The sequence below is a fragment of the Muscardinus avellanarius genome (assembly GCF_963383645.1).
Source record: "Muscardinus avellanarius genome assembly, chromosome: 14".
In the NCBI taxonomy this organism is placed as follows: domain Eukaryota; kingdom Metazoa; phylum Chordata; class Mammalia; order Rodentia; family Gliridae; genus Muscardinus; species Muscardinus avellanarius.
Window position 1 is genome coordinate 81,225,723 of NC_137800.1, and position 21,722 is coordinate 81,247,444.

At 41.0% G+C, this 21,722-nt stretch overlaps 1 protein-coding gene across 5 annotated transcripts in view; it reads left to right on the top strand.

The window, feature by feature from the left end:
- Window positions 1-21,722, top strand: part of CARMIL1 (capping protein regulator and myosin 1 linker 1) — a gene marked incomplete at both ends in the record, with an annotated part of 268,378 nt that overhangs the window by 142,265 nt on the left and 104,391 nt on the right. For all 5 annotated transcript variants that reach the window (XM_080710653.1, XM_080710650.1, XM_080710651.1 and 2 more), the window contains 4 exons: window positions 4,644-4,732; window positions 6,194-6,288; window positions 15,074-15,160; window positions 21,474-21,577. In XM_080710653.1, coding sequence (XP_080566779.1) covers window positions 4,644-4,732; window positions 6,194-6,288; window positions 15,074-15,160; window positions 21,474-21,577 — 375 coding nt within the window. The remainder of the gene's footprint in view (window positions 1-4,643; window positions 4,733-6,193; window positions 6,289-15,073; window positions 15,161-21,473; window positions 21,578-21,722) is intronic.

A 21,722-nucleotide genomic window follows, 5' to 3' on the forward strand; every position in this document is an offset into this window, starting at 1 on the left:
TGGGAGGAGGCTGTAGGTATCCCACTTTTGGAAACGATCCCAGTTTCCTAGTCCAGAAAGGTGTCCATGCGACTGGGTGGGCAGGCGGCATGTGTCCTCCCAGGCATCCTGTCCTTTCAGCTGCCTTTGTGTGTGGGATAGAAAGTATACACCCAGGCATTTTGGTTCTGGCAAAAATAAACCCCAGACATGTTGATGTGCTTTCTCAGGTGTCCTGGGATGGAAGGAGGTAGAGAGACAGTATCTAGGGACTGTCCTTACTGCTTTCCTGTTAGTTGAACTTTAAACACAAAAGTACATATGTATATCTTTTTAATATGTGATATTTTAAAATAAAGAGAGTGGTCTTTGTGGATCTCACTCATCAAGTCTTCAAGAAATAGTAAATTCTTTATATTTTTCATTCAAAGATAAAAGAAATCATACTTTTCTCTTGTGATGGTCCTGCAGTGGTGGGCAGTCCCAGAGAACACTGTCTAACACTGGTTTTATTTGAAGGAAAGGACAACATGAAGAAGCACATTGATTTTGGTTTTTAAAAACATGAAGTGCATGACACAAATGAATGCTTTCCTCTTAGGCTATATGAGCTGCCTGGATTAATATGGTTTCTAGCCCAAGGAAAATATTCTAGGCTAAAGTACTACAAGAAATATGTGACTTTTATGCTTTATGCTGATTTTATGAAACCAGTTAGACATTACTAATCCTAATCTGAAAAAGGGATTAAGAAATTCAGATGTGCAGTGAGGATCATGTTTTTGTCCAAAATTTTGGATTTTTTAATCTGATTAGCTCTGATTTCAACCTCTTTGGAAAAGATAGCCAGGAGTGGTATAGCTAGATCATATGGTGGATCCATTCCCAGTTTTCTTAGGAATCTCCACACTGATCTCCATAGCGGCTGAACTAGTTTTCACTCCCACCAACAAGAGTTCCTCTTTCCCCACGTCCTCACCAGCATTTGTTGTTATTTGACTTCTTTATGCTTGCTACTCTGATTGGAGTTAGATGGAATCTCAGTGTAGTTTTTATTTGCATCTCCCTGATGGCTAATGATGTCGAACATTTTTTCATGTATCTATTGGCCACTTGTATCTCTTCTTTTGTGAAATGTCTATTCAAAGCAGTTGCCCATGTCTTGATTGGGTCATTTGTTTTGCTAGTGTAGAGTCTTTTGAGCTCTTTGTATATTCTGGATATTAGCCCCCTATCAAAGTGGTGGCTGGTAAAGATCTTCTTGAATGCAGCATGGAAAACCTGGACACTCATTGTTGGGATGGGGAGGGCACCAAGTACTGTGTGAATGTATGCCATTGTCAATATGATCCACATTATGGTGTGAGACTTTAGTGTACCAATAAAATAAAAAAAAAATAAATTTAAATACTTACATATAAAAATAGCTCAATTCTTTGAGTTCTATAACTTAAGCAAGTCAGTAAGTATCATTTACCATTGTGATATATCTTTTAAACCAGGAGCAGAGGTACATGCCTGTAATCCTAGTACTTGGGAGGCTGAGACATGAGAATTATAGTTTTGAGGAGAGCCTCTGCAGCTTAGCGAGTTCCTATTTTATAAGGGTCTATCTACGGGTGTAGCTCAGAGGTAGAATGCCCCTGAATTCAATTCCCAATACCACACACATGCACCAAAAAATTTAAATCTTTAAAAATGATATTATTATAGCAGGTAATGTGTATAGTTCCTTTTGTTTCTAATTTACAGTTTTTCTTTCAGTTCATTTGTATTATTTTGTACTAGTTCATTTGTTGCATGATAGCAATTTCAGTTTTTGTTTTATACATTGGCTTTTTAACAAAATGCAAGCTCTTAGAGAACTATTGCATTCATCTTTTTTTTGTTTTTTTTTTTGGTGGTGGTACTGGGGTTCCTGGAAACCCTTCTACCATATATGTGTGTGTGTGTGTGTGTGTGTGTGTGTGTGTGTGTGTGTGTGTGTGTGTATTTTGGAAACAGGGTCTCACTGGCTACGAACCTGCGCGATCCTCCTGTCCCCGCCTCCCAAGCGCGGGGATTACAAGCGTGCGCCACCACGCCCAGCTGCATTCATCTTTTTAAAATAAAAATATTCCCAAACCAATTCTGAAACATACAGTAGGCATTTAAAAAGAACTGTTATAATTACCACATTTTACTTGGTGTCTAGGTGTGTATGTGTATTTCTTTTAAAAACTTCATCTCTGTGTATTGCTTTGTATTGAAAATAATGCTTTCATGTAGTTAATAGTAAAAGATGATTAATGTGATCACAAGTGACTTTTTACACCTTTCCCCAACTGGCTTCTTAAAGAAAAATAGAGACACGTTTATACTCTATGTGTGTATAGTGGTGTGTGTGCATGAATGTGTGGTACTGGGGATTGAACCCAGGAGCATTCTGCCTTCCAGCTATACCCTGAGACAGAAGAGAGGGAGAGGGAGAGGGGGAGAGAGAGAGACAGAGAGACAGAGAGTGTGAGTGTTTTGAAACAGTGTCTCACTAAGTTGTTGAGGTTGCTGAGAGACTTGGTAAATTGCTGAGGCTGTCTTAGAACCTTTAATCCTCCTGTCTCAGCCTCCCAAGTACTGGGATTACAAGCATGCACCACCATGAGCAGTTTATACCCTTTTTAACAGTAAAGCTTTATGACAGTACTTAACAACCAAAATGTAAATTAAATCTTCAGAGCCCTGGTTTGGTAAATTACTTTCTAGAATGCTTGGCAAGGTAGCCCCAAAGAGGCAGTGATTCCATGGGTTGCTTCTGAAAATTAGGATAATCCTAGCAAAAACATGATCTAAAAGTATCACTCTTTACCAGGATAATGTGGAATGAGATCAGTTCCCTTAGGTGCACACGGTGAAGCAAAGACTGATGCTGATAAGGACTCAAGGTCACTGCTGTCAGCACAGCATCAAGGGCAGGCAGGAGGTCAGAGGGAATGGGGTTTTCTCTCCATTTTGCAGCCCATCAGAACACATTAGGGTCCCAGGACTGTGCAGAGGTGGCATCGCCACTGAGTGGACTGGAGCATGCGCACTTGAGAACCCTGGAGCTGCAGATGTTGTGGGGGTATGGGTGGGGGTGGGGGTATCCAACTGAGGTGCCTCAGGCACTTCTGACCAGAGAACTTGTAGGACCTCTCATTCCAGACTCCATTCCTGTCATGCTTAATCCAGCTGGGGATCCGTAATCTGATAGTCAAAGAACTGCAGTGCTTTATGGGGCGTGTTAAGGAAAGAAAGTGCTTTGATGGTTGAATGCCAGGGCACAGAGAGAATCCTTTCTCCTTTATTTATGTCATAAAGGATTTAAGTGGGCCCTGGGCTGTCATGAGGTTTTAAAGTAACTTTGCAATATTTAAACAATAAAAGAGCAAGAGCTACATTAAATGAGTTTTTGCAATAAGGCAAGATATAAATAAAAAGACACTAATACATAAAGTTTGAAAGAAAAAACAATGAAAAGTTCTACTACCATGGTACACTTCTTCACTTTTTATGGTTCCCCTAAAATTTTATTACATATGTTAGTCATTTAAGTCATTGTAATCTTGTTTCATCTAATTATGCATTTTCATTTAATATTATATCCTAACCACTTAAAATATTTTCATAGATATAATTATATAACAATATTTTAAAAAACAAATTATGAACATAATAGACATTTAGATAAATGTCTTTAGTTAAATCCTTTCATTAGGTATTTTCTGTTTATTCAATTTTAGACAATACTGGTAGGAACATCATGATACTAGGTACTATTTATCAAGTGTTTATTCAGCTTCCCTATTAAAGTACAAGACATCTTTATACCTTAATTTTTTTACCTATAAAAAGAAAATAATAATCCTTCACTAATGGTTTTATATTGAAATACCCATAAAGGGCTAGCTGTGTGCCTGGCCGTGGGGGGAACTCAGCAAAACCACCTCCAGTGTCGACATTCTTGCCCCCACCTCTTATTCTGCGGTTCTCCTTTTTGGACCTCACCTTTGGGTAGTTCTTTAAATTTTCTCAGGATTGGAAACTTACCAAAATGTCCTTTTTATTATTTTTTTTTATAATTGGCTCTTTTCTTTGTAATAGTCTGTTTGTGATGCTGTCACAGAATACCACAGGCCAGGTATATTAAAAACAACAGAAGTTTCATTTCCCCAGTTCTGGAGCCTGGGAAGTCTGTCATTAAGGCACTGGCAGAGTGCTACTTTCTGGCTGGTAGGTGGGACCTACTAGCTGTATTTTTACCTGGAAGTTCTCTGGATCCTTCAAAGAGGCACGGATCCCACACACGAGGCTGCACAAGATCTTACCACCTCCTGCAGGATCCACCTGTGGTAATCCTGCTGTGTAGGTTTCAGCTTAGGAAGGGGGGACATAAGCTCAGACCTTGGTGTTCTTCCTGTCACTTCCCCCTGGGTGGCTCCTCTGGAAGCCAGGGACTTTGTCCTTTTCTTCAATGTCTTCCCAGAAAGTGCAGTGTGGTGGTGCACAGTAGTAGCTGCTCATTCAATAGTTCTTGAATGAATTGATGTCTTATTCAGTTAAGACTTCACATTGCATAGATTTAAAATGACAAAATGATTTTTTCTTTCTTTAGACTTAAGGTAAAAAAAAAATGTTTTCTGTTACAGTCCACTGATGTCTGTGAGCAGATCTTGAGGGTGGTGAGCAGGTCCAATCGACTGGAAGAACTGGTGTTGGAAAACGCTGGACTTAGAGCGTGAGTGCTTCCCCAATATATGAACATGTTGTCCTTATGCCATTTACTCTTCAATTAGTGCATAGTTGAAGGAAAGTTGGGATACTCATATAGGGTATAATGTTTGTCATTCTGAAAAAATTTGCTATGATCCTATTATCATTATAAAGGCTCTAAATCTTATGACTTCCTGTTACTGCGTCGACAGATATTTTTGAGGGTACACAGTGCAGTGGTTAAGAGCAAGATGCCTCATGTCCATGTAGCTCTTTAGTTCTCTCTGCTTCTACCTCCGAGCTACACCCCCTGCCCTCTTTTTTATTCTTTATTTTGAAACAGGGTCTCACTGAGTTGCAAAGGGTCTCACTAAGTAGCTGAGGCCGTCCATGAACTGCAATCCTCCTGTCTCAGGCTCCCAAATGCTGGGATTAAAAGTGCATGCCACCAGGCCCAGCTTAGTCTCTTTTCTTTAATAGGGGGATAATCAGAGCGTCTACCATGCAGAATTAAGGATATGAGGCTAAATGAGTGACTATTCGCAGACTGCTTAGGTGCCTTTCATGGTGTGGGTGCTACGTGTAGATTTATGTTTATTGTTACTGGTAGTTGTAAAGACATATTACACTTCTTTTTACTACCTGGCTTTGGTTGGTGTTGGTCATTTCTATCCCTCTCAACACTTAAACAGTTTTTATCTGGTGGTTTAGTTGTAATGATTCCAGACTTTGCCTTTAGGGGCATAGGTTAGGATTTGTTAGAACAAAATTTTTTTTTTACCATTGTTAACGATGAGAGTAATGATTTTTGTAAACATGGTACTTAGCATGTTATTTCTAAATAAAATAGTGATTTTGATTTTTTTATTGAATAGGTTGAAATTTTATGGTGGCATTGAGTACAAAATCAAACAGAAAATTATAATTATACTATATAAAATTTTATTTAAAACAGAAATAAAAAGCAATGTGGGTAGATAACTGTGAATTTTGGGGATGGTTGGTTTTAAGTGAAATATATTTTTATTGTGTTGGGTTTTTTTTTTTGTAAGATAGAGTGCTAGTAGTTGTAGCTACTGGCACAGTAATTAGAGTAATCAGTTTTACATTTATGTGTATTGCATGAAATGAGCACCAAGTTACAGTGAGCAGCCTGCTGGAATCTAATATTCTTTTAAAAAATTTGGAGGGACCAAGAAGTACTTTTAATAGCATACAACAATGTATCCTTAAAGGGGTAATTGCATGTTTTCAATTTCCTTTTGAAGGATATTTCTGATCCTTCAATATTTCTGATAAATATTCTGGCTATGGCCTTACTAATTCTCTAATAAGGTGTTCACGGGTGTTAACCAATAAATGATGGATGGCTTAATATTGTACAGGAGATTTCTCTCTTTAGATTTCACTCCAGTTTCAACTCTAAAGATTTCATTTGAATGATTTTACATTTTGTGTATTGACTCTTTATTTTGTTTCCTTGCAGAGATTTTGCACAAAAACTGGCTAGTGCCCTAGCGCATAACCCCAACTCAGGACTGCACACGATTAACCTTGCAGGCAATGCTCTGGAGGACAGAGGTCAGTAGCTCTCCATGGATGCCAGCATTCTAGGAAAATTAGTATTTTAGCCCTGACTAAAGAGTAGTGTCCAGCTAAGTTGTACTTATGTTACAAGTGCTGACAATGTACTTGTCGACTTCTAGATCCTTCTGCCCTTTTGTGACAAAACTCACGTTAAAACTTAACTGATTAACTTCTTAAAAAAAATGATTCAAGAAGAAAGGGATATTGCTTCAGAAATAGTTTATTATCTATTGCTGCAAGACAAATTACTGCTCCATCATGACAGCATAAAATGAGACAAATACATCATCTCACAGAACCTTCCAGCTGGGCAGGAACCTGGACCTCGGTTGGCTGCCCCCACATGCACCCAAGGTCTCCAGAGGTTGGAAGCACATTATCAGTTGGGCTGTGGTCTCCTCTGCAGCCTGGAGTCCTCCCTAAGTGCATTGGTTGTTGGCTGAATTAATTTCTATAGTGTGTATGACTGGGGCCCCTAATTTCTTGCTAGCTGCTCTGTAAGGCTACTCCTGGCTCCTGGAGGCTGAGCTCAGATCCTTACCACATGGACCCTCTTCGCAATGTGGCTGTTTCCTTGGGCTTTCATTCCTAGTTTCCTTGATTGGATAGGCCCATCAGGACAGTGTCCCTCTTCTTGAATTTGGAACCAATGGATTAGTAATCATGGTAGTGACATCCCATGATAGGACCTGCCTCTCTCAACCTACAGGCTGTATATTCTGGGGCAGGAGTCTTGAGACCATCCTAGCTTTCTGCCCACCACCATTTTCTTTCAATATTTAACAAGATTTGAGTGTTGGATGAGGGAAAAGTTGAAGGACTACAGTGAACAGGAAGAAAGATTTGTTTAAAACATTCAGTAAGCCAGGCATGGTGGCACACACTTGTAATCCCAGCGTTTGGGAGGCTGAGACTGGAGGATCACAGTTCACGGACAGCCTCAGCTATTTAGTGAGGCCTTCTACAACTTAGTGAGACCCTGTTTCAAAATAAAGAATAAAAAATAGGGCAGGGGCTGTAGCTCTGAGGTCGAATACTCCTGGGTTCCATCCCCAGACCCGCAAAACCCAAAACAAACAAACAAAATTTGCTTAATCAGGTGTAGCAATGCATGCCTATATTCTTAGTACTTTGGAGGCAATGCCAGGAAGATTGCAAGTTTGAGGCTAGCCTCAGAGAGACCTTATTTCAAAGTAAAAAATAAAAAGGGCTGGGAATGTAATATAGAGTTAGAATTCCCCTATATTTATTCCCCAGTCACCAGAAAAAAAAAATATATATTAATATTGTGTAGGTAGAGGAAAGAGTCAAATGGGTTAGAAAAAGAAACTTGGGACTGAGGTTTCAGTAGGACATTGATGAATGGGCTATAAGAAGGAATCAGTATTTCTCTAGAGGGAATATTTTGTTTTCATTTTGCGATGCACATGTTTTCTTCTTTTGTGGGATAAAGGCCTTTCGTCTTTCAATGTTATATATTTTATGAAGATTAATTATTCAGCTGAGCCGAGGATACTGATATAGACAGTTTTGCTTTTTGTTCCGGATACAGACATTGTTGTGTGTTGAAAAGAGACCCATAGTATTCAAAGAAAAATCTCAACGGTAACCTTCATGGTCTGAAGTAGTGAACCTAAAGGAAGGTGGAAACTAAATTCGAAAACTAGATCATGTGAAAGGCACACTTGTAGACTAATTCAAAGCTGAAAAAAAAAATAGCTGCATAGTACTAGAATAGGAGTTTCTCTGGGGTATAATAATTTCTTCAAGACAAACAGCTGTTCTCTCTAGTAATCAAATGCTGTAGACAGGGGAATGTGACAGACAAGAAACTGTACAGGTCACCTCTGATAGTCAAGGGAGCTATTTTGGTTTTATGTTTGATTTGGGAAGGAATTGGCTATATTTGTCTACTGACAAGACACAATCAGTACAGGGCAGTAGTTGCTGGAGCCAGGTCCTGAAGAACCAGGAAGAGGACCAGGAAGGGCATTCCTTTGTCAGCAGGGAAATGGCAGATTGAAGTCACAGTGAAGTACCACTTCACAGCTGGTAGTACTGCCATAGTAAGGATGAGTACGTAGAGGATGTGAAGAAATCAGCTCATCCATTGCTGGTGGGAAGGTAAGAGCTACTTTCAAAAGTGGGTAGAAAGTTCCTTTAAAAGTTCACCACAAATCTGTCCATCACTGTGAGTGGATGAACAAACCTGGTGTGTGTGTATTGGGAACCACTGCTCAGCAAGGAAAGGGAATGGGATTCTCACTTTCTCCTACATCACGAACCTCAGAAACAATAAGTGAAGGCAGACAGACCCCAACTGCCACAGGAGAGGACAGATCTGAGGCCTTTCAGCTTCTGTCCTGTACACTTGTGCTCTAAGGCAGACCGTGCTGGACGGCTTACACCCCAGGTTTGGTCCTTTCTGTCAGCCTTCAACCTAGAGCTCCACAACCCTTTGGGTTAAACTTCCTCGATATATTGTGTTAAAGTTCCCACCTGTGTTGTAACTAAATGCAGACATTGCTTCCCATCCCCTTCCCTTATCCCCACTCCCAGGGTCCTCCTTCCTCCTCTTCTTAAGACACAGCATCCAGTGTCCAGGGCCAAGAAGTATTGTCCTTAAATTGCGCTTAATTTTGCCTCATCTTGATTCTCTCATGTATTCTTGAAAATAGCACTTGAGAATTGTGGTGAAGGTTATAAAGCTTTCTTTTGTCCAGGGTGAGAAGTGTGTTTGAAGATAACGTTTCTTCCCTTCCATGCTCTTACCTCTGGGACTTGACTCCGGGTCTTCTCATTCACTGCAGCTTTTTGGCAGATGTGGTAGCAGTGAATCCTGGCGAGGATGCAGTCCTGTCTCCACTGACTGCATACCAACATGCCCTCGAATGCCCTCATATTTTGATACTTCGAAAATATTTTCAAAGGCTCAGATTCCCCTCAGGTCTGTTCCTTGAGATTCACCCACTGCTGTGCTCACCAGAGCTGCCAGCACTTTCATTTTCTGGCTTTTTTTTCCCCTCTGGATTGAGCCTCCTAAACACAATTTCCTCCTTTTTTTTTTTTTTTTTTTTTTATTTAGACTAATTCTGTGAGAAAGACTGGTGGCTTTTCTTCTCAGGTGAAAATTCCATAAGAAAATCAATTGTATGTATTTATTGATTTTTCAGCATAGACAATAAAAGTATTAACTTTTGTGTCTGAGCTTTCTGGTGGCAGTATTTAATGTTTGAAAACAAAAAGATGAGGGGAGCCTGCAGTGAAGTTGTGTGGTAAAGAAAAAGAACCAGGGCAGCCAAAATTATTTACAGAGAAACTCAAGGAAGCACAGGGTAAATAGGATCTTAGCAAACTAGTGGCCGAGAATACGGAGGAATCTAAATACCAAATGGAATTTGATTTTGTGCCTGAACCATCCACTCAGGGACTTATTTAGAAACTCTCAGGGAGAAATCTTGGCTCCTGGCTTTGTGACCTGAATGGAGATAGAGCAAATTTGTGTAATGAACAGCTCGGTTTCCTTTCCACACTGTGTCTGAAGGACAGGCCTGGGGCCTTCCGATTACTAAGGGGCTTGTGGTGAAGGAGGCGGTCTGACTCCGTAAGCAGAGGCACGGTGGTGAGTACGGCTCCCCAGGCCAGACACCCTGCGCTCTGCAAAGCCGCGCACAGCAGTAATGCCCAGACCGCTGGGCCTATTCCCAGCTTTCTCTTATTTTTCTTCTAACTCTCATTTTTCAGGCTGTGGGCCAGGACCCATTAATAGGCCATGAAGTCAATTTAATAGCTCATGACAAGCATTAAAAAAAGAGGAAATAAAATAGAACATGTCAGAGTGCATTTGAAAGGAAGTGTTGATTGCAGTCTTCCAATCTGTGTATACATTTATGTGTGAGCTTCTTGCAATTTGATGTTAAAACCTATTTCTTTGTGTGAGTCATGGTAGAAAGACTGGAAAATCCCTGCTCTCCTTATACTTCAGTTCCATGAGGCGTTTTCCGGGAGGAGCAGGTGTCTGAGATAGGGCTTTCTCAGGCATCTTGTGACTCATTTTTTTTGGATCAACATCATTGCCTGCGTGAGAGTTGAGCGTTTTCTGAGATTTCTTCCTCCCTCTCTGCTCATTTCACGTGCTTTGCTTCTCTAAAAGCTGTACACTTCACATCCCGTTCTTCCCAGTTTCCCTCCCTCTCTCCTAGGGAAGATAAATAGTGCTAATTCTGTTATTTCTATCTTATGGTGATGTGTTTGCGTGTTTTGGACAAGCCAGCAGGGTGGTGCTAACACAAGGAATTCAGACTCCTTTCTAGGGTTGCCAGTCATATCAACTAATCCGTCACTGAGTCTTACATACGGTGAGTTGTGATTTTCTTTGGGAGTAGAAAGAAACAGTTTTGTGCATTCTGTTTGAAAAGCATTGGTTTAGTTCATAATGTATCAATAGACTTTTCAATAAACCCTTACTGTTTGAAGATGTTGGGTTTCTGTAAGGCAAATACAAAATAGGAAGTACTTAGTACTTTTCTTTAGATTCATCATTTCAACCATATATAATTGACTGTGTGTGTGTGTGTGTGTGTGTGTGTGTGTGTGTGTGTGCGTGTGTGCGTGCGCGCGTTACTAGGATTGAACACAGGGACACTAAACCAATGAGCTACATTCCCAGTTTTTAATTTGAGACAGGGTGTGGCTAAGTTGCCCAGGCTGACCTTGAACTTGAGGTTCTTCTGCCTCAACCTCTCCTGAGTTGCTGAGATTATAGTCACACACCACCACACGGAGCTTTAATTAACATTTTTTAATGGTTACATTGGGTAAAGAATATTTATTAAAATTCTGTGGATTTGGGTTTAGCACATTCAAAAGTTAGGTGTAGCCGGGCGTGGTGGCACACACTTGTAATCCCCGCGCTTGGGAGGCGGAGACAGGAGGATCACGCAGGTTCGAAGCCAGCTGCGTTGGCGTAAGAGACCCTGTTTCCAACTAAAAATTTGTATGAAAAAAATAGGTCTGGGAGTGTAGCCCAGAAGTAGAAGGATTTCCAGGAACCCCAGTACCACCCAAAAAAAAAAAAAAAAAAAAAGTTAGATGTATTGAGTTTATTTTTTCCAAAATTCCTTTGTTTCCATATTCCTGGCTCTTGATTCTGTTTTCTTAAAAAATGGAAGCACTATTACACTATTTTATCTGTTTATTCACTTTTCTTAGTAGAAGTCTAAAAATTTTCACCCATTTATGGTCTGACTGACATCTATAATGATCCAATCTGTATGCTTTTCTCTCTCTCTCTCTCTTTTGTTTTCATTTTTTGTGTTTGTGGAACTGAGAATTAAACCCAAAGGCGTTCTGCCTCCAGTCTGTACCCCCAGCCCTTTTGTGTGCTTTGTTTTGAAACAGAGTCTTGCTCAGTTGCAGAAGCTAGCTTCAAACCTGCAATTTTCCTGTTCTGCCTCCCAAGTACTGGGATTACAGTCTTGAGCCACCACACCTGTCCCCAATCTATATGCTTTCTAAAATGCAAAAAAAAGAGGACTTTTGCTTTCTCATATCATATTGCTTAGAACTTTATAGACAGAATTTTATGATTAGCTATTAATGTTGATTAATAACTAAGCTGTTAATATTGATGTTCTAGGGATTGGACAATCTCTAGTACTGCAAAAATATATATAAATATTGATGTTTCAGAATAACAAGGACCTGCCTACTAACTTCTACCATGTAAATCCTAATGATCCCAGAATATACAAGTCTTAGAATTTTATTTGTTTTAGGCTGGGTGTGGTGGTGTATGCTTCTAATCCCAGGGTTTGGGAGGCTGAGCAGGTTCTTGGACAGTCTCAGCTACTTAGTGAGGCCCTCTGCAACTTAGTGAGACCCTGTTTCAAAAATAAAAATAAAAAGACTAAAAAATAGGGGGTGGGGGTGTAGTTTGGAGATAGAATGCCCCAAGGTTCCATCCCCAGTACCACACACACACACACAAAATAAATAAATAAATGTTGTTACAGGCTTTTAAATGCATACATGATTAATGGGGTTAAATTTGCAATGTCAAATATAATTTTCTTGTGTTTGTAACTTAACATCAGATAGCAAATTATCACACTAAACATTTTATAATTACTTTTTTACTAGGCAAAATGCTTCATAGCAAAGACTTTAAAGAGTTTTATTTTGGTGGTACTGCCTTCTACCTCCGGGCTACACTCCCAGTACCTGTTTTTATACTTTTTTTATTTGGAAACAGGGTCTCTTAAGCCAGCGTGGCTGGCTTTGAACCTGCGTGAATCCTCCTGTCTCCGCCTCCTAAGTGCGGGGATTACAAACGTGCGCCACCATGCCCGGCTAACGAGTTTTATTTTGAAGAGAAATAAATTAGACCTCTTTTACAAAAAAGTCTAAGTGTGTGTGTGTGTGTGTGTGTGTGTGTGTGTGTGTGTGTGTGTTACTGAAGATTGAGCCCAGGGGCATTACAGCTTTGAGCTACACCTCAGCCCTATTTTATTTTTATTTTGAAACAGGTTCTCACAAGGTTGATGTGTGTCTCATTACTTGCAGAGGCTGTCCTCGAACCTCTGATCCTCCTGTCTCAGGCCTTTTGATTACTAGGATAATGTCTAGATTTGACACATACTTTAAGAAGTCATGAAAAAGATAATCCATTCAGTAAAGTCTTCAAGTAGTAGTTTCTCTCTCTCTCTCTCTCTCTCTCTCTCTCTCTCTCTCTCTCTCTCTCTCTCTCTCTCATTTTTACCAATCTTTGTGTGGTTTACTAATTTGTCAGCTTTGTTAAATTTATTAATTTTTTGTGGCTACTTTTTATTTAATGGATTTATTGCCCTTATTACTTCTTTTCACTTATAGAAGCAGGGCAGAGATTAATTTATTCTAAATTTGAAAATCTTGAATTGTATAATCAGATAATTATTTTCAAGTTTTTCTTTTGTATTGATACATTATTTAGAACTATCGATTTCCCAGTAAGAATGGTTTTAGTTTTGGCTCAAAAATGTTAGCATCATAGTTTTTTTTTTTTATCTAACTCAAAATAATTTTGAAATTCACACAGCTGGACATAGTGGCACACACCTGTAATCCCAGTACTTGGGAGGCAGAGATAGGATCGCAAGTTCAAGACCAGCTGTAGGAACTTAGTAAGACCATTTCAAAATAAATAATAAAGGGCTGGAGGTGTAGTTCACAGGTAGAATGCCTGTAGGCTCAGTCCCTAGTACCCAAACAAATCAATCAGTAAATAAATAAATAAATAAATAAATAAATAAAATTCACATGGGATTTTTTCCTTGGGTTAATTTGTTGCTTAGAAATAAATACATTGCCTAAGTTTTGGGGGGATTTTTTTTTTTTAATTAGCTCTAAACCTGGGCTTGGTTGTGCAGGCTTGTAATCCCAGGATTAGGGAGGCTGAGACAGGAGGATCGAGGTTCCCGAAAGCCTCAGCTACTTAGTGAGGCCCTCCACAACTTAGACCTGTTTCAAAATAAAGACTAATTATAGGGCAGGGGGTGTAGCTTGGAGGTCAAATGCTCCTGAGTTCCATCCCCAGACCCGTTAAAAAAAATAGCTCTATCATCCCCCCATACTAGATTAAACCCATGAGTGCTCTACTGTTCTGTTGAGCTATATCTCAACCCTAATTAATTTTAATTTTGAGACAAAGTCTTGCTGAGTTGTCCAGGCTAGCCTCAAAATTGTCATTCTCCTGCCTTAGCCTCTTGAGTAGCTGGGATTATGGGCATGTGACACCATGCCCAACTTTGACATATTCTTTTTAACATTAATCAACTGGGGTTCCTTTGGCGATGGAACACTGAGCAGAGAGGCCTGGATCCCAGGTCAGACACCATCCTAGGGAAATAGTCCTGCCAAGGCTTGGTCAAAGGGCATGACCTTTATGTTCATTCTACAGTTGTTATTTCTGATAAATTCTGGTAAGATTTGTAGACAATTCAGAGTGATAGAATAGTGAAGCAATCAACACAGTGGTTCTCTATTGCTGCTGGGAATTCTGGAAGTATCCTGGGGGAACGTCTGCCTAATATTGTTTAAGGAGTTTCCCATGATCCAGCTGGAGGCTGCTTGAAGGGCTGTAGAAGGGAGAACACTTCAGTGTATCACTTGAATGAGTACGCTGGTGTTTCCATTCTCCTTCTCTGGCCATTAGTTTAAAAAATGTCTAATTTAAATATTATAAATTCTTTTCCATGTTACAAAACCTGCCTTTAAGAAGTTGAAACGTGCGCTGATGTTCTATCTGAGGCTGTTAGCCATGAGCCAATTAAGTATCAAATCCATCTGCTGCAACTGAGGCAGTTATTCCAAATAGTTACTATTATTCCATTCTTCTTGACAACAATTAAATAGCATGCATCTGCTCATCCACAAGAGAGAGCAACTCATTAAGACAGAAGGTTAAAAAGGGGGGAATGGTTATATCACCCATTCCCAAAAGGATTTGCATTTTAAATAGGGCTATGAGAAGAGGGCCACACTTTGGCCCAAAGAAAAATATCTGTAACGGAAAAGTTACAGATACTGTTATGCATAACTAAATAATCTCTCCCTTCTCCTACCCAGTAGGTGAGACAGAAAGAAAGAGAGGCACGATGTAAATGATTAGAAAATAAGCTCTCGCTTTAGACAGAAAAATACAGTCAAATTAATTGGAATCAAATTTAATTTTCATGGACTGTCAAATACTTTTCTGAGAATGTGAAAGTCCTAATAATACCTTTTTCTTTTCCTTTTTCAGGCGTGTCCTCTTTAAGTATTCAATTTGCCAAACTCCCCAAGGGATTAAAGCATTTAAATTTATCTAAAACCTCACTATCACCTAAAGGTACAGTATGTCTTTTTTCTTTTTTTTTTTTTACTTTTAGTGGTGCATTAATTATAATCTCACATTTTAATGTAGTTCACGGCGGTAGTGAGAGATACGCTCACAGCACTTGGTGGGCTTCCCCGGCCCCCTTCCTGTCCTCTACCCTCCCCCATGCAGGGTACTGAGACTGGCAATGGTATCCTCACATATGCACATAATGTCCATGGAAGTGATTCCCTCTTCCCCTAAACCACCTCCTGGCTGCACTAGAGTTTCTCCTCCATTGCTGTAGTCCATTCTGAAGCCTCTCTGCTAGCGAGATGACTGGTATCTTCCACATATGGGAGAAAACATACTCCTCTTCACTTCCTGTGACTGGCTGGCCCACTTAGCATACTGTTCTCCAAGTCCATCCATTTTCCTGCAAATGACATTACTTCGCTCTTCTTTGTCGCTGAGTGGAATTCCATTGTATGTATATCCCATAGTTTTGTAATCTTCTGTTGCTAGACACCTAGGTTGGTTCCATTATTGCAAATTAGTGCAGCCCCTATGGAGATCAGTGTGACAGTTCCTCAGAAAATTGGGAATAGATCCAGCATATGATCCAGCTGTACCACTCCTGGGACTCAGAAAGTCATAGTAATCTGTGCATATCCATGTTTAGAGCAGCACAGCTCACAGTCGTCTTTTTTTATTCTGCACTGTGTCTCATATTGCTGGCACACTTACTACCTTGAGTAGTTAGAATTATTATTCCCTGCATTTGAAGATACACATATCCCAGTACTCTGGCAACTCTAAGATACAGACGTGATGTAATTCAGATCTCATGGTCCGGAGTTAAGTGTTTTCAGAGTAGAGAACAGTTTTGAAGTACACTTGCAGTCTTTTTGAATCAAGAGTGCTCACCTGGCTGCCTGCAGCCTCATGCCTTGCATTCCTGAAGGCACCTGGCTGTGTGTCCTGGGCACATTTCTGCAAAAACTAGCTGGCCCCCACCTCGCACATCTGCTTGCCTCACAGAAAACTCAGCCCCGCCGCCGAGTCACCACCGTCGCTGCTGCTTCTCCTTTCTGTCCCTAGAAATTGCCTGCTTTTCTCCCATCACTCATCACGTCCCGTCAAGCCTGTTACTATTTTGCCACACCAGCACCTTCGTAATAATACCAGAGATTCTTCTGCATTCTGCATGCCTGCACACACATTCATACTCTGCCCGGACGCCTGCCAAGGTTTTCTTTCTCTGCCTGGACGCCTGCGAAGGTTTTCTTTCACCCCCAACCCCCATCTTTTATTTTGAGAGCTTCTATTTATTTTAGAAAACCTTCATCTCTGATCTTCTCTGCTGAGACATGTTCCCCAAGCCTGAGGCTGCACAAACTCAATTGCTCTTTCCTTTTTATTATTTCTGGATCACGCATGTGACATTATCGTGTAAATATTGTGTCTTTCTTTTGGAAACGGAGCTCTCCTTGTGGCCTACTTTTCTCTTGTCTCCGCACCTCCGTCACCTGCCCCAGCGCCTGGCCCGCCGTGGGGTTCGGGGAGGCTCCTTGGACTGAGCAGCTTGCTATTCAACACATCACTGTTTCGAGGCATAATGTGCGACACTGTCAGTCACGTCAGGCTGCCTGTGGTCGAATCCTGACTTTTCCATTTGCTATGAACATGCTCTCATTTTGAGAATTAGTATTGTTTTATAAACCATAACTCAGAGAATTTTACCTTGTCCGTTGTAAGGCAAATTTCTTGAAATGATTATTTTTTGGTAATAGGGATTGAAGCCAGGGACATTCTACCTTTGAACTATACTCCCAGCCCTATTTTCTTTTTTATTTTGAAACAGTCTTACTGTGTTGCTGAGGCTTTCTGCTAACCTTCCTGTCTCAGCCTCTTAAGTGTAAGTGGGATTACAAGTGCATGATGTGTTTTTTTTTTTTTTTTTTTTTTTTGCTGTACTGGGGATTGGACCCAGGAGCCGTCTACCTCCAACTTATATCTCCAGCTCTTCTTATTTTTTTGTTTTGAAATAGAGTTCCAATAGGTTGCTGAAGGTCTCACTACAGTGTTGAGGCTGATCTCGAGCCTATGATCCTCCTGTCTTAATCTCTTAAATTACTCAGATTACAGGCACACACCACCATCCTGGCTTTTAATTGATTTCTTAAAGCTATATACATAGGTTCTAGAAGGTTTGCAGTTTTAAATAGCTCAGATTAAACAGCAGTTTTAAGTTACTGCTAAATTTGAATAACATTTTTCAGTTTCTAGAAAACATTTCTAGTCATGGCTCCCTAATTTAAGGCATATTTTTTTTTAATGCCCCCATGACATCCTCTCTGCTTCCAAATACCCTTTCTCAACCTCAGATGTGAGCTGACTGATAGTTTTCTGGATTTTCAGCAAATGTCCTGCTGGTTGGCAGACGATGTCAAGGCAGGGCCATCTGTTACCACCTTTCTCCAGCTGTAAGCATTCCAATAATAAATATCAAGCATGGTCAAAATCAGTAGATAGCCAGAATTGAGAACGACATGCATATCTGTGTTTGGTTTGGCTTATAAGAACCCTGATTTTTTTCCCCTCTAGTTCTACATTTTTATAATTTCCTGATGTTAGTGGGCTTATTAACACGGACCCAATGTAAATGTGGGCCCAGGAGGCAGGAAAGGAAATCCTTCTGTCTCAGAAGCATGAAGCTGAGCTGATAACACACTTTTCTCCCCAGTCTCTCTGACCGACGTTGGCCACCTGCCAAGTGCCCACACTTGTGAAGGAGCATTTTTGCTGTCAGCACTAATTTGGCCTTCTAATTTTGGAATTTATTTATTGGGTTTTGTGATACCTCAGAAAGGACATGATTATGCAGATGATTTTCTTAATGAGAGCCTGGTATTCTCCGTATGTTTTCAACTCAATTATTCCATCTCAGAAAACAGATTAATACTAATAACAGGACAGATAGAAGGAATATGGTCACAGGAACAATCATAGGAGATCACAGAAATTAACCTTTCCTGTAGGCCCCGCAGCTTTCACTCTTGGAATACAGTTAATCAAATCTCCACATCCTTCTGTCACAGGCTCTTTGCTTGTTGATAACAGCTGCCTCACTGGGTAGCGAGGACGGTCAGCCCTCAGTGTCTGCAGGAGAGCCATTCCAGGACACTTCCTCCTCACCCTGCCATACTGAACTCCATAGCACTCCCCTAGTAGTTCCTTTGTAGAAAGTGGTGTGTAATTGTATAGGACATACACAATAGTCCCATGCGCTTTATTTTTTGTGTGTTTTTTATTTTTTTTAATTTTTATTGGTGCATTATAGTCATATATCTTTATTTTTTGGGGGGTGGTACTGGGGATGGAACCCTTCTACCTCCAGACTACACTCCCAGACCTATTTTTTATATTTTATTTGGAAACAGGGTCTCTTAAGCCAGCGAGGCTGGCTTTGAACCTGCGCGATCCTCCTGTCTCCGCCTCCCAAGCATGGGGATTACAAGCGTGCGCCACCACGCCCGGCTATAGTCATACATCTTAATGGGGTACAAGATGGTGGAGACATGCATGCACACATAACTCAATTATCCTTACCCAGATTTTTTATTTTTTATTTTTTTATTTTTATTTTTGCGGTACTTGAGTTAGAACCCAGGGGCATTCTACTTCTGAGCTATACCCCCAGCCCTGTTTTTTTATTGTTTATTTTGAAACAGGGTCCCACTAAGTTGTGGAGGGCCTCGCTCAGTAGTGGAGGCAGGCCATGAACCAGAGATCCTCCTTTGTCAGCCTCCCAAGTACTGGGATTATAAGCATGCACCACCATGCCTGGCCCTCATGTACTTTTTTTTTTTGGTGGTACTGGGGTTCCTGGAAGTCCTTATACCTCCGGGCTACACTCTCAGACCAATTTTATATTTTTGAATCAGGGTCTCTTAAGCCAGTGAGGCTGGCTTCGAACCTACATGATCCTCCTGTCTCTGCCTCCCAAGCGCGGGGATTACAAGCGTGCGCCACCACCCCTGGCCTTCCCCATGTACTTTAAATCATCTTCTGACTACTTATAATACTTCATCCAATGTAAAGCTATGCAAATAGTTGTTATACTCTGTAATTTGGAGAATAATGACAAGAAAAATAGTCTGTAGTTTTTCAGTGTAGATGCATATTTTTTTTTTAAAGTCACCTCTAGTCCTATTTGATTTTGGAAAAAGGTCTCACTAAGTTGCTGAGGGCCTCGCTAAGTTGCGAAGGTTGGCCTTGAACCTGTGGCCCTCCTGTCTTAGCTTCCCAAATATTGGAATTACAGGTGTGTGCCACCATGGCTGGCTCAGATGCAATTTTAAAACCTATTTTCAATTGTAGTTGGTTGAATCTGCAGATGCCGAACCCGCCAGTCTGTCTGTCAACCACTGCGCTGGCCTTGGTTGGTGAGGTGGTGTCTCTGGCTCTCACAAGCCCCTGTTCAGTCTTTGTATAGTCAATCTTCAACAAAGATTTTTTTTAAAACAACAACAACAACAACAACAACATCTATGTAGCAGTGACTTCTCATCCTGGAGTCTAATTAGTTGTTTTTGGCTTTTATTCTTTTCCTTTTGTGATGGCCTTTGCATTTTTCCAGGGCAATGATGGGTCTTACATAAGTCTCCCCATGCTTTGTCCTTTGTAAACACTTAATAACTGATTGAGATGACAGCCAAGAAGTTCTTCCTTGCACTTACTTAAAATATTTTACATTCAAAACCTCTGTATCCTTCTTAACATGCCCAAATGTCCACTTGCCCCTGAGAAATGGCTCAGTGGCCTTCATCGTGCATCGGCTGGAATCGGGCCTTTGCATCTCTCTGAAGCTGGAAAATGAGACCATGACCCCTTGACCAGCACCAGAGGGTGAGCACTCCAGTGAAGGTGTGTCAGCCCTCAGCTCTTGGAGTTCCTTTCTCTGCTTGCCTCATGGCCAGATCTGACTCTTTGTGGCAGACCTGAGCCCTGGTCCCTCCACTCCTGAAGCTGTCAGAGTGTGGCAGAAACCCTCTTTGCTCTTTTTCTTTTTTCTTTTGTTTTTTTTTTTTTTTTTTTTTTTGGTGGTACTGGGGTTCCTGGAAACCCTTCTACCGCTGCACTCCCAGACTTAGTTTTTATATTTTTATTTGGAAACAGGGTCTCCTAAGCCAGTGAGGCTGGCTTTGAACCTGCGTGATCCTCCTGTCTCCACCTCCCAAGTGTGGGGATTAAAGGCATGCACCATCACATCCAGCGATCTCTTTTTCTTTAGAGTGGTGGCTGGGATTTTAAAAGAATTTTACTTAAGAAACATGCAAAAGCATCTGGTCTCAGTGGTGTAATGTGTAATCCCAGCTGGCCTGGAGTTTGGGATCCTCCTGTCTCAGCCCTACTAGTGGCTGGGATTACAGGCATGTATAGTATGCCAGGTTGAATCTTTAGACTTCTAGTAGAAACATTAAGGATTTTGCTATATCCGCTGTTTTGTTATCCTGAGAATAATCACCAGGGATATTGAGGATGTACGAGTGCCACTGAGTGACCAGACTCCCGTGGAAACCCATTTTATAATGACAGACCGCAAAGAAGTGACCTAAACATCCACCCATCTAGCAGCATGTGTGACTGACCGGCAGGCTGTCAGTCATTGTTACCCATTAAACATGACTCTTTCTGCACTGAACAGCCCTGCCTTTTCCATATAGTCATCATTTTGGCGGGTGGATTTGCAAGATGAATTCAACTGGCTTTAACTTGAGCTGTGTACGTTTCCTAAGTAAAGCGTGTATAGAGTGTTAATTAAGCTTTTCCTCTTGATTGCTTCTTGCATTGTGTACAGATCATCAAAACAGTCTTTGTAAAATCCATTTCAATCCAAATGTTGCCTTGAGTGTAATACATTTACATAGAGTGACATATTCCTCAATCAGCTCCCTAGTACCTAAATAGCCCAAGTTATCTGAATGTGCGCATGTATCATTTAAATGCCATCCACTAAGCCAGGCACCACCTGGCAGGATTAAAAGAAAGGTAAAAATTGAAAACTAGATCACCTGCATCATTCTGAGACTTCAAAGTAAAATACTTCCTATCCCTGGACACATCGGAAGGCGGGGAGCAGGAAGAGGCGGAATCCATCGTTCTCGCAGATCTGGTGGCAAGAGTCACCTGTCCTCGTGGGCTTATGGGAAGTGCAGGCATGCCCGTAGCGCTGCTGTCTGGGACGGTGCTTACGGTTAGCCTCAGGACTGGGATTTGAAGTAGGCCCTTCCTAGAAACTCACAGGCGTCATTTTGTTTCCTGGATGTTCTTGCTGTTGCAGGGGTGAACAGCCTTTCCCAGTCCCTCAGTGCCAACCCTCTGACCGCCTCCACCCTCACCCACCTGGACCTCTCAGGGAACATCCTTCGAGGAGATGACCTCTCGGTAAGCTTGCCTTCTTACCTCACTTCACTCTCCGTGTCCTCCCCCGAGGAGCTGTATTTCATAAGCCCTGACTAATTTGTAAATGTGACTTTCTTATTTCCCTCCCTACATCTCTCTTTATCATGATGTCTTAAAATCATGTAGT